Source organism: Chroicocephalus ridibundus, chromosome Z, assembly GCF_963924245.1.
Source record: "Chroicocephalus ridibundus chromosome Z, bChrRid1.1, whole genome shotgun sequence".
NCBI classification, from domain to species: domain Eukaryota; kingdom Metazoa; phylum Chordata; class Aves; order Charadriiformes; family Laridae; genus Chroicocephalus; species Chroicocephalus ridibundus.
In genome coordinates, this window is record NC_086316.1 from 3,583,389 (window position 1) to 3,597,241 (window position 13,853).

The following is a 13,853-nucleotide window of genomic DNA, read 5'->3' on the forward strand; positions in this document are numbered from 1 at the left end:
CAACTGGGGTCTAACTGTATAGAAATGCATTAAAATATTTGTTGTTTCCTATTCCATAAGGACATGGAGGATAGTGAAGCCATGCACCAGGCTTCCTCAGAAACAGCCCTTTAATTAGTATTTCCCATCATCTGACTAAAAAAGCTCAGGCTTACCATAAGGGAGGACTGAACAGAGATGAAGACTCCTCTCTGCTGCCAGGAGAGAGGCAGGGACTCAGCCTCTCACCAGCAGGAGCTGCCCCTGCGATGGACGGTACAGAGCATCACTCTGCCCACCTCACTCTGCAATACGCTTCGCGAACTCCCTCTATCCAGGTATATACGATGATTTCTTCTCGGGTTTTGTGGGAGACCCACAAAATGTGTGGGAGAAAGTCAGAATTCCCCTAGTTTGGAAGAGAAGGGTTAAGATTAACGACAACACGGCAGAAGCAACATTTCACAGTTAATGCCCGAGTCTGACTTTTATATAACGGCAGAAGCTACAGGCTCTACAACCATTCATTCGTATCCTGCTCCTTCATCACCACTTGCAGGTTTCATCACATCTTTAAAACTTATCTTAGTTCTGGCAGAATTGTTTTTTTTCTGTCTCCCCCCAAATCTAAGTAAGTCCAAATAATAAAACAGCAATCCTCCAAAGGCTGCAGTTTATAATTTTCAAATAAATGTCTAACAATTTTTAAACTAGAATTGTTTTGCACAATTTCTTGTAAAAAAACCCCCAGAACTGACACGTACGTATGTATTTCTGCCCAGGCTGAATACGGGACAGCTTTCAAACAGTTAAACACAGTAAGTATAATTCTTTATCACACGTTTCTGTCAAAGTCAATGGTATGATGAATTTTGCTTCACAGCTTGGTAATTATTACAGATACTACAGTGATGGATAACGATACTAAGTGCTACTGTAGCTTGAGGACTTGTTAAATTAGAAAATATAAACTTACTGTTTAACAAAAATAGGATGATACAGTTCCGTATATGCCTTTTTATTCTATTTGGCTGTTAAGACTTTAATTTTGCATTACTGGCCAGAATAATACTGGCCACTCCTGTCAAACATATCCCTTCTCTTTTCATTTCTGCCCTGAAGTTCCTTTCTTTTCGTCAATTTGTACACAGTTATTGCCGTAAACAGATTGGTAATGTTGAAATATTCCAGAGAAAGAGCTAGCGCACATATGCAGAGCAGTTCAGCAGTGCTGTGGCACACAAAAATCTAAACGGAGACCTTGGCGCATGTTCGTGTCATTTGCAATACTCAGCATGTGCTGTAGGAAGGGCCCGTGCAGCCACACCGAAATTTAACGTGGACAAGACGCATCACGCTGGGTATACACGCACGACCCGCGTACAAAGTGCTCATTCATGTACGCCTGCCTGGGAATTCCCGGGCGAAGCGCCGGAGCCATAAGCAATGGTTCCTATTAAGATGGTAATCTAGGCTTATAGTTTTTTGAAAAGGAGGATTTTAATGATTAGTATGACTGTACCGAGACACTGTGAAGTACGTTCTCATTATACTTTGGATTTTCCAATATACAAACCTTCACCTAAATTTACCCCAAAACTGAACATCTCAGCCCAGTAATTTTTTCCCTTGCGCATTTAAGGTATTATTGCATGAACTTACAACACGCTGGTTAAACAAACAAACCAAATACTATGACTAAGTAATGATTCAAGAAATAATGTCTGTTGGAGACATCACGATTCTATGAGTAAATATCAGAATGGAAAAGAATAAAGAAGGTTTTAGAAACATCTGGTCTTATACATCTTCCCCATGAGCTTCACCAAAAGTTTGGTGAAGCATTTCTGAGTGCTTTACAAGTGCTCCATTACCTCGGGGAGCTCTAGGGTGAATGAAACGAAGGTCGAACATTGTGAATCACCATTCCCTGCCACTGACAGCGGAACGAAGTACTGTGAGCAGCCACAAAGCAGGCACTGCCTCCAAAGAGCAAATTTCTGAGCTGAAAAGGTTTGACTGCCACCTACAGATAACAGTAATTACTGCACTGGTAGCAATTTAAAAAAAAAAAACAAAACAAACACAAGCCTAATAAACGTCCAGTACAGATATTAGAGGAAAACTCATTATTCACATAGGTATAAAACAGGGGGGCTAACCTGAAAAGCTGCTTAGGTTTTTTGACTGGTAAAAATATAACAGCACACAGAAACACCAGCTTCCTTCATTCTGCAGGGTGGTTTGAGGTCTAGTAGGTACAAAAGCAGTGTCTACTGTTGCCGAAGTATTACTCATAAAAACGCAAAGTACTAACATTTTCCTTGTATTTAAGCTAGGAATTATTAAGGGCTAACTCTCACGTAGTAAGTTCTCAGTTAAAGTCCTCTCATACAGAGTCAACGGTTAGCAAAACCACAGAACTATTAATTGTATTGTAAATATCTAACCATACAGATACTGTCCAAATACTTGTAGGCGGGTATCGCTGTACAAACATCTATTTAGAGTTTTCTGTTAAGCTTCGGCTTCCCAATCAGGCTAGTTCTCTCCAGGCAGAGCATATGCCAACATATCACAACACAAGTAACTGCGTGAAGATTTTCCTTCAGCTGTTCACAACAGCTAGCGCAGTATTTCAGTTCGCTCTTGTCAAACATATCCCTTCTCTTCTCGTTCTGCCTTAAAGTCACTTTCTTTTCCACAACAGCTGCTGCCAAGCTGTCTCTGCTTCCTCTCCAAGCGTGCTAACTGGCTGAGCAGTTACCCTGCTAAAATCCCCTTTCAAAACTTTTGTTCCAAACTTGCAGAATAATTGCAAGGCAAAAGGAAAAGAGACGAGGAGAGCCACGGATTTTAGGGGTTGAGGGTTTGGAGCCTTTCTAAATAGTACCTCTGCAGTTAAACTAAATTATTATATTTACACACCACATGGAACTTGCCGCAAGAATTATTCTGCATAGGTCAGGATATCACATACAAGTTTAAATGCAGTTTTTTAAACAAAAACTATCTAGCATATAGAAAAGCCTGTGGGCCCAAGCTGAAGTTAACTTTCTCACTTTTTAAGTCCTTCAGCAGCTAGAACCGAGCTCAGTATTCCAGTAGCCAGAGATATCTGACTTCTCACTATCACTTTTGTACATGAAGAAGGTAAGTCAATAATGGCATTTTTATGTTCTTATACCCTAGTAGAAAATCTTTTCTACCTTAACCTGCTACATTCTGTAATTTTTTCCTGCACTGATTCCCACTTTTCTCCACCCATGAAGTGCATGCCTTTCAGATTGTTTTTCTTTATATGTAATTTTCTCAAAATTTATTCTACTTACAAGAAGAAGGACTGAAAAACAAAGACATCCAAATCCTCCCTCCTTGCTTAAAATGCTTACTAGCAATTACCATAAAAATGGGAGAAGTTGCCTTTATGTCAGGTCATTGAGTGCTCTAATATTCATTAATGGCTCTGACCAGTCCCCACTGGAGTCTCCACCTGTACCCTCTGCTCCAAGGCCCAGCAGCTATATGTAAACCCAGCCCAGGGCTGTTAATCTCTGCCTGAGCTGGTCTCCAGCCATGACCATGACCACGACCACGACCATGACCATGACCATGCTCCTTGCTCAACCTTGAGAAGAAACCTACAATACAATAGGGTTACTGTTTGAAACCTGGAATTGTCAGCAGATAACAACTGCTAGGCATACCACTGACAATATGCTTGCACACCGGAATATGAAAATCTAAAAGTGATACATTTATGACATTTAAATAAAGGCACGTTTAATGGAAATTGCAACAACTTTTTATTTTAGTTCCCATTTAGGTCAAGCCTTAAAAATGCCTTTGTTTAGGTTCTTCCACACGTATTTTGCAGATAAGTTGATTAGACTGCTTTCATGAACACTGAATTTCAATTGAATACGCTGTTCAAGCGAAGCGTTTGCCATAGCTGTACCTGCTTCGACTATACATTCTATGGCGAGTGTGCGTGCGTGACAGCATGACGTGCATTTTACAGCAAAGCAGCTGCAGCACTGGCCTGAGAAGGGAGGAACACAAGTTGAGCAGCTTGTTAAGACCTGGAACTAAAATTCTATCAGTAAATCAGGAAAATAATGTTCAGAGCATCTTCAGAAATGAAGTTGTTCCCTAACTACTCCTGCAGCTAAGTAACTCTAAGGATGATAAAGATACCTTGGAAAATAACTAAACCGAAACTGAAAACCAAGTTAGGTCACACAAATAATGCCTCAAAGTGCAACAAATTGTGATTTGGGATACTATTTAACATATGACTTATTTTTGGGTTTTGAGAACTTTGAACATGCAGTTAGGCCTCAACTCTTCGCCTAAGGTATGGACACTTATGAGAACAACCTTCTAAAACCATATGAAAAAGAAACTCCCTGTAAAAAGAAACAAGCTTCTCTGTACTGGAAAGGCAACATATTGCCAAAGAAATGGAAAAGCACTGGAGATAGAAAGAATGCAACACGGATAAAGATAGTTCCATTATACGCAAAATATCAAACAATTCACGGAACACAGGTAATTCAACATTCACTGCAATGGAAAAGCAGAAGAAGCTTTTTTGAAATCTGTCATTAGACTGTACAATGCGCTGCCGTCTTGTTTCGTATAATCTCGACACATTACCATATGCAAGTCCTTACCTGTGTCATGAGCTGTGTGTCCCAGTTTAGGTCTGCACATCTACAACCCTGCACATTACAGACCCTGGGAACGCACTAGCTTTCTCTGTATCTCCACAGAACTACTGAAAAACATTAAGTATGTGTTTCAAAAATCAAGAACTGAGATGTCAAAACACTTTTACACCCAAAGATGTGAGAAACCTTCTGGTATCCCATGATCTCTGGAAGTGCTGTGAGGAGCTTTCCTGCTCCTTCTCTTTTAAGTCCAGTTGTGTGATGAACATTATCGATGCACTCCATTGTATAACCAACAACTATATCATGAAGTAACATGAATAAAAGGATGTACTAACTGTGGCAGTACACAAAACCTTGTCGCGGAGATACACTCGTTGCTAAGCAGTTACAGGTAACACAGGGCTGTTTCAGTTACTTACAGTGTTTCCCTGATATGACATGTTCTTTTAAGTATCTGCCTGCTAATATGCTTAAATTCTGTCAGCATCCCTGTCCTCAGCATATATTTAAATTGGAATTTACATCATCTTTATAGCACGAAAAATATACATAAAATCACCCTCTTAAGGCATCTTTCCATAAAGTAATTTTAAGATACTCGAGGTTATTCATAGCTTTCCATTTCACCAGATGATAACAAAGCTCAAGAAGTTATATTTTATAGGACAGAGAGAAATATTCTCCTTTTATACGCTCCTTCAGTTTGCTGACATTCTACTACCTACTACTTGAACCAGTATGACAGAACTAGGAAGACTTTCTACAGTTTATTCTCTTTTATGATTTAAATGTTTCATAACTATACTTTCCTACAAATACTAGAGTGCAAAAGAGCTTTCATCACCTACTACTCAAAATAAACCCTTCCCACAGAATTTATGATTACTGATAATAATCTATTCAATGAATAATGATGTTGATGATGGAACTTTTTTGTCTCAATTTTATACCCCATCATCAAAACATTTATTATTCCACATGCAGGACTATCTTTTCATGTGGCTATATCACCCATAAGTCTTCTCTGAATATCCTCAGAAAACTATAATTTTGCTTGAATTCCCAACACAGGATATGAATACTGTATTAATTATAAGTATCATATGTTGAAATTTTACACTTTCCAAAAACGTTTACACTGTGGAAAACAAAAGGAGGTCTGTCCGGACATGGCCATGGAAGCAAGGAAAAGGAAAGTAAAGATCTACTTAAATTAAATTTGGAGACTTCAGCATTTTTTCCTACCTGAGTACCCAAACAAGCAACCATCATATGAGTGAGAAGTTTAGCCGCAAACATTGCACACCTGGTGCAGAAAAGGTGGGAGATAATAGCCAACGTGAAACCTACACAGAAAAAAAACAAGAAAAAAGGAAATTAGCTTAGGCTAATATACTATGCTAGATAACAACATATTTTTCTCATCAATTAACTTTTTTTTTCTGTAAACCAGTCATTACATTTGTTTATTATAGTTTGTCTTTTTTTTTTTTTTTTACTTTCGCTGACACAGTCTAAGGTAGATGCTTAATTATATTTTAAAATTGGTTTATTTTTTCTGCTAAAAAATTCTTTCATTATCGTTAAATAAAACAATCAATTTGTATGAAGTAGGTGAAAACCAGAGGGTTTTCTTCTCTTTCTTTGTATTCTTTTTTATGGCTGATGTTTTAAAACAATCACGGAGCCTAGGCTGCTAGGGCAGTTTGCTGGGGGAGGATAAGCAGGGGATTTAGCTGCTTGCACTGTTGTTGTTATTCATACCGTGATGATCTAGTACAGAAGCCATAAACCTCACCAAGAGCAGACCCAGAACCCCATTTCAGTGCCTTAAGGTTAGACTAAGAACCCCTTTAGCTTTGGGACTTCTGTAAATGCCATCGTAGCGGTCAATGGAGTCATGATTGAGTTAAGCTCTCAGTCTTCTCCAAAGACATTAGGTAGCAACTAGGCAGCAGAGGGTAATGGAGCTCTATATGCATGATATGGAACCCATCTCCCTCAAATTATCACTTCTGGGTGTAAATTGTCAACCAAAATTGTCAAAGAGCTTTCAGGCTAGGTAGGAAAGCGAAAGATTTGACAAAGAGGACAACTGTACTGCTGCTGCTAGAGACGCTGGTGAGTTTACGATTTTAAGTTCCTTCCCCCAAATGAATGCCATCTTTCTCCTTTGCATGCTTCAATAAAACATCACAAGGAAACATATTTCTTTGCTGGACTTGCTTTTTCAACGGCAAAATTTGTCAGCGTGCAAACACCGGACCAGATGGCAACTTCAATGCCATGAAGTTAGTTAACATTCCTCCAACAGCCCTCCACGTCAAAAGGCAGTCATCAGTTACTAAAATGGCTAAAAATCAGTCTTACTGGTCATCAGTTGTTATTAATGAGAAAACGGTCTTAAATCAACTGACCTGAAATGCAGATGAATCCAGAAGAGAAAAAAGCCTCATTGTATGACGATAAGTTATCTGTTTGGGCATAGACTGCGTAAATGGACATATGAGAACAAGAGCATTCCACGTAGTCTGACGTGTCATCAACCACTTTGCAGAACGCGCTATCAGACAGCCAGCTGCAAAACAAAAGGCTGGAAATGGAGTTGTGTAATTTACATGGTAACCAGGCTCGAAAATCCTTGCATCTCTGAAACAACAAGTTTTCTAAACTATTGTATAGGTCTTTTCTGTAATCTTTCGGGTGCGATGCTCAGAATAGCACATTTGCTTGAAATTAAAATCTTGTTTATGGCTTTTTTTTTAACTTTCATTGTTAAAAAAAAGTGTAAATATATTATAATGAACATTTTCTTCCACTGGAGAATTTTTTTTTGCTATGATTTTCAACCTTCTGCAAGATTTACAGGTCTGTCTGACTTTTCAAATAGTGACTTAATTTGTGCAATACCTTACCCCATTATGGAGAACACTTCATTTTATACTGCTACTGGTTGTTTTAAAACTATGATTTATGTTTTGGTTTTTTTCAGTGTTACTGAGCTGGTTTTGAAAAATGGTGACATCGTTAGCCATTTCTGGTGGAACTCACATCTGCTCTGTGACAATAGCGTCTAGGTAAAAGGAGAGCATACAGGTAAATTCTGCTGCACTTTCTTTCTGAAGAGAAACAGTTTATATCAGTGACAGACTGATATAATCCAGGCAGTCTAATGAAATCCAATCTAAACCAACTAGACCTCAGCAGGATACCGAACGTAATTCTTTCCAAATTCATTTATACCGTGTGAATGGGAAAGACACAGGCTAATCAAATAACGGAGCACTGAAGAAGAAAGAAGAATAAAGAAAACTTTATTCCATGTTTTGCAATGTTATGAGTAGCGACAAGAATGGAAAATGATCAGCAGTTCACCATTTCTTCTAAAAACCGGGAAACATCAACATAAGCTAGTAGCAGCAATATTAAAAAAAAACCAAACAACCAACAGCAGATGGCTTTTCTGTCAAAAAAGTAATAATGAGATCATTGTCAAAAATTCAAGGAAAGACTAGTCAAGTTTGCGGTAGGCAAATCATTTGGGGTATGAAATACACAAACTCACTCTCAGCTCATAGAGTCACTGGAGAATATAGTATTAGGGGAACTACTATTGATGCTTCGTCTCACCTTAGTCTTCCCTGGACATTTACTTTTAGCATCTACTGACGAGAGTATACTGGTCTAGAGAAATCCCTAAAGAGCCCCTTAAGAGTTTTTTGTTGCTCAGTTACACAGCGTCTTTCACAGACGCGAAGAAAAGAGTGGATATTAGCAAATTAGGAACATTCTGAGCCACTGACTTGAAGCAATACCAGAGAAGCAGGTTTAATTCTTTACGTTAATAAGAATGGACTTGAAGTGGTCTGATAAAGTTGTAAAGGGTACAAAGTCATTAATATTAACAAAGTGATGCAATTCTGGGAGTTATGGCCTGTCAGCATTGCCTAAGAGTTCATTACATAATCTACATCACATTTTGGTGAAAAAAGTCAAGAGTAGAAGTTTGAAAAATGTCTGAGCCAGAATAACTACGCATTTTATTATATGGAAAGTTTTATGTGCTAGTACAAAACCCAGAAAGGAAAGGAAAAAAAAATACAGATAGGAAATGGATGAATTTCAAACTTGCAAAGGATCTAATTGGAGTTATCACATCTTAGGCAAATACACAGGTTCACAGCAGAAACTGGAAAACTAAACAGATTAATAAAATAACCTTTCAGCAGCTTGATTCCAGAGGAGACATAGAGACTTTTGTGGAACAATCCGACTTCCTGTAGCATATATCCGATAAATTACTTCATTGTTATCTTTCAAAGGGTGTGAACTCCGTCCCTTCAAACTCATAGAAAAAACCTGAAACACCACATAAAACGTAAATACAAATTTAATATTAAAATTCAGCAGTCAATGCTCATTTTAATCAGAGACACAGACAAAAATGCTCACATTTTAAATACATTCAAGACGTTTTGAGGAATATCTAAATTAAACTAATTTCTTGAAAAAATAAATGGCATTATCTTCAAACCTTGTTCTTCAGGGCAAGTTCTTTATCTCCAGTAAGGAACCACTGCTGACTGCTGTATTCTGTGAACTGCACAGTTTCACAGCCCTCTTCTTGAGGAGGCGACAATACAACAGAGACCTCTAGTAAATGTTCAGGCACTTGAATAGAATCCCCATCTTTTCCATCAAATCTGTGTCCATTGATTTGCTGAGGGAACCAGTTGTGAGCCATTATTGCGATGTACGGGCAGCTGTCAAGGATGTTTTTACCTCTGTTGAAATGGAAAAGCAACAGGGCTGGTAAGTGGATCTGAGATTTTGCTATTCTTTACAGAATGACTCTAAAATGTTTTTGCAATTAGGATTTTATTCTTCCGCCATTTTTAGGCTTTATGACATTGAGTAGACAGACAGTTTCAGCTTCTGTGAAAAAAAGAGGGGCTGAATTATTAGGTACTTCAGATTCACCATTTCCCCCCTGGGTTTTGCTCACTATGGTCTGCAACCAAAACCCCTCCATGGTAAACGAGGTTATCATAATACTCGTCCTTATAACTTGATGTAGAGATGAGTCTACACGAAGGAGAGGCATTAAAATTGATGGTCCTGCTTTATTTCTTATTCCCAACAGATGAGGCAAAATAACTTGGAATAAAAGATTTGAACTTTCAAGTACTGGACACTATTCAGGATACTGCTGATATTTATGCTATTTACTGTCTTTGGCTGAGATGGGCTTCATACTGCCTACAACTTAGGAAATGGCACGAAAATTTACATCTCCAAAAGAAGCTGATATAGAAATCTAAACCGTGCTGATTTTCTGAGGGAAAAGAAGGCGGGTTTTTTTCTAAATTCAACTACCAGTTCTTTAATAGACTCACAGTGGGAGAAACCCACTGTTTACAACCACCTGTCTCATAAAAGAGCGTCATCTGTTTCTGCAGTGACCCATTTCCCCTGCCCATTAGCCTGACCACAGGGCACTACGCACTTGCAGACAACACCAGCAATTTGGAACTACATGTAAAAACTATGAGCAGGTTTTAAATGTTCTTTAAATAATGTTCAAGTGAGCAAAACCAAGGACACGGAAATTACAGTAGAAATGTTGGGTTACTTACTGTCATCTAAGTCTTAGGGCATACATGATACAATTACATATTATTTTCTTAGTAAGATTAATGATCCTTTTCCAGGCAATATTTAAGCTAAAGGTGAATTAGTACATCCCAGATCTCCTGAATCCTACTCCCACAGCAACCCAGTATCAGCGTACCAGTTAGTTGTGACACCAGCAGCTTACAGTGCCGATACAAGATTGTGACAGAGTGCAACACATTTTCGTACAGATCACATCTTAGACGATAGACAAGTCCCCTCTCTAAAAATTGTCATTTAAACTTCGACTATATTGGTAAGTTGTCACATATTTCGAAAACACATTACGAATTCAGGTGTTCTAACCTTTCTCCTGGTGATCCACACATTATCCCCGTCAACAGGGAAAACGCAAACTTCTCGGTCACCTCGGCAAGCAGGCTATATCCTCGCGTGTCCACACGTTTCGGGCTAGCCAGGGCACAGAGTATCTCATAAAAAAGACTTCTGCTTTTATCAGTGAGTAACTGTTTTTCACCTACATCTGTAACCTAGCGAGAGGAGAGAAAAACAAACATAGTTTTATGCACAGAAGTCTGCTTATAACATTTCCTTATGTTAGTGTAGTTAAGTCCTCCATTTTTATCCCGATGTTCATTCTGAAAGTTCACAATATTTTTCCCACCTTGTGATCACTGCTGCCGAGGTGTGAGACGCAGTCTATGTCAAAACTACACAAAGACATACTTACTAATAGGGATTTGGTTATTAAAGAAACCATGTGGCACTTTTCACTCTTTCACAAATTGAAGATTGTGGAGTCCTGAGAATTTTTGACATTATTTTCTCTGTTTTCTGCGTCAAAATGGCAACAATCACAAATGAACTGTTGCTTGTTAATACTGTTATACTGCCGTGTGTCTAGGTATTTAGTAATTTTCCAGCTCCTCTGCATTCTTCCCAAGTCCAGAAGAGCCAGAAAGGCATAAAACTGGTCCCAGAGTTTTCACAGAACTTAGTGCAACGCTGCAGTGTTCGGCTGCTCTGCCAACCCGACTCCCAAAGCTACTGCAGGTAAAAAGACAGGCTGCATGCCTGGTCATCTGGCACAGCAGACTCCAGCCAGCCCTGGCAGGCTTTGCTGGTGTGTTGGCTGCAGACAGCAGTGAAGATACGAGCGCACCTTGGGCCTCACTGTTTTGTGCCAGGGCTAGAAAAACCAGAGATGTGGCCTGAGAATCAAGAAACCATAATAAGCTCTACGAAAATATGTCGTCAAAGGGAAAATTGTGCACAGCAGAAAATCCTGAGCTATAGGCACACATGCAAGATGAATACTGGTTGCTCTTTTTGACCTATTTGATTTTTTATTTCCTGCCACCATCCTAACTAGTGGCAAACTTCTTCCCTGGCTGTGGGACTTCATAATTTCTATTTTTACCTTTGCAGTCTGGGCCCTGAGTCATTGCTGTGGACGCTAACCTCGATCTCATCAGGCCTATGTGCTATTACACTCTTATTAAAGTCATTGGCTGTTCACAAAGAGCAGGGGATGTTTACCTTATCTATTATATGTGTCACAGCAGTAAGCTGCTCTTCTGTAGTTTCTGTAGCCACTTTGGCGTTCAGATTCTGGAGGACTCTGTGTAAAATGGTGTCATCAAGAGGCTGATGCAGTTGATCGATCAGCCCCCAAACTGGCAAGGAGTCCAAATCTGAGACAATGGTGACGTTAGCAATACCATACACGTCATCTACTCTGGCACCGCCTGTGGGATTAGAAAGTACAACCTGGAAACGTTTAGGAAATGGGTTTAAAGATGCCGTCTTTGGAGTCAGGGTCACATCCAGAAAGGTATTTCTCTGTCCAGGTTCAAAAGTCAATAAACCTTCAGATCTGGCAAAATCTTGTCCTGCCACAGCTGGAGATACGAAGGTCCGACCAATAGGTTCAGGTTTTTGTAGCTCCTTTAAAACAAACCAAAAGAGTTTTAGGTAACATTATGATAGATACAATTGTTCAAAATCAGCTGCTGTAGATCACACATATTTTAAATGGGTAAAATTTAAATATAAAAAGAAGTCCCCTTTAAAAATGCAGTTAAGAATGACATAACAATTACATTAAATGAAATACCTCCCTGAAATACCAGTCTGTCACTTGTGGTTAGTGACAGCCTAGGGGAAGAATTATATATATTGTCAATAGTAAACAGGATCCCTCTCTTTCTTTTCCAGAGAAAATTTCACAAAGCTTTTCTGTGTGAATGGATATTACAGAAGCGTCTGCACATCTGTAGGGTGAATTCCGGAGGGTCTGATGCAAGTTTATGTCTGCAGCATGAAGTCCCTCAATTCAGGGTACAGACAGGAATTACAGATATATGAAAACTAAACAAAAGGCAAGCAAAGGTTTTAGAAATCTGTGCCCAAACCAATAGCAATTAATCATATTTTCAGTCACAGTATAACTACTTAAACGGAGAACAATTCATTTAGGCCCAAAGGAAAAGCAAACACCATAGAACAGACATACAAGGCAGACAGATGAACTTATCTAGGAATGCTCGTGGCCTCTTTTCCCTGTGAAGTTGCACTATTTTTACCTTCCTTGAGGTTTGCAGATACTGTTTCATTCTTCACATTCTTGCTCTTTTTGTCAGTTGCCATAACCTTGATATTCTATCTGGTAATATAATAAACTTCCCTTAAGTCGAAACTAACATTCTAGGCTATTACTCAGCTGTGTGATTTTTCAATAGTGTCAGTTCGTTTAGTAAGTACAGATCGTATACTGACTGTTAAGTAATCTTAAAAAGGTCTCCTACTGTAAAAAAACAAGGATTTTTATTTGTGAAATACGAGACCCCTTTTCTAAGCATTTAGTTTAACTAGTAAAGTTTACTTATGGAACAAATCAGACATTTTTTTGAGTTTGCAGGAGAACGTTGTAAATCTATGTTGTGTGTATCAGTTCAGAAGAGCTCTAGAACACGATCATGTTGATTTGTGCAAATTCCAGTGAGAAGTTTCCTTTTTTTCATCCCTTCCAATTGAGAATTAGGAAACAGGGAAATAAGTGGTCATAAAGGCACTAGTGACAACAACGTTTTAGAAACCTGTGTCCGGTTCCAGTCAGCGCCTCACGGTTCCTGTCTGCTGTGACCTCTTATTTTACAGGTACCAAAAGTACCAGTACTTTGGTACTTAGCCATGAACCCTCAAAACCTAAAAACATCCAAAGAAGGGTTGTTACATAAAAAGTACAAACAAGGAATTGCGTCCTGTATTTTAGCCTAAATATATACTGGACAGTAGCAATTTCTTCTCCATTTAACAGCTAAGTTATAATGAACTCTTGACTGGAAAGAACTGAAAATTCGTTACCACACACTCTAACTAAAACAGTGTCCAGCTCCTGTATAATAAATGCATGGAAACACCATGGAATCCGATGCAGTTAAAATAGATATGCAGGCAACGTAACAATAGAATGCAAAACCTTTCATTATAGAGGGTGATGGAAGTATACTGGCCACATAAGGCTTTGTTATAATAACCCTCCCCTGAAATAATGCTTTTAGG

At 38.8% G+C, this 13,853-nt stretch overlaps 1 protein-coding gene across 1 annotated transcript in view; it reads right to left on the minus strand.

Annotated features, from left to right (window-relative positions):
* ADGRV1 (adhesion G protein-coupled receptor V1) overlaps window positions 1-13,853 on the minus strand; it is a 290,661-nt gene that overhangs the window by 152,454 nt on the left and 124,354 nt on the right. Inside the window, exons 79-84 of the mRNA XM_063320199.1 lie at window positions 11,829-12,236; window positions 10,635-10,819; window positions 9,190-9,439; window positions 8,875-9,014; window positions 7,073-7,233; window positions 5,901-6,001 (exon numbers count right to left, since the gene is read on the minus strand). Coding sequence (XP_063176269.1) covers window positions 5,901-6,001; window positions 7,073-7,233; window positions 8,875-9,014; window positions 9,190-9,439; window positions 10,635-10,819; window positions 11,829-12,236 — 1,245 coding nt within the window. The remainder of the gene's footprint in view (window positions 1-5,900; window positions 6,002-7,072; window positions 7,234-8,874; window positions 9,015-9,189; window positions 9,440-10,634; window positions 10,820-11,828; window positions 12,237-13,853) is intronic.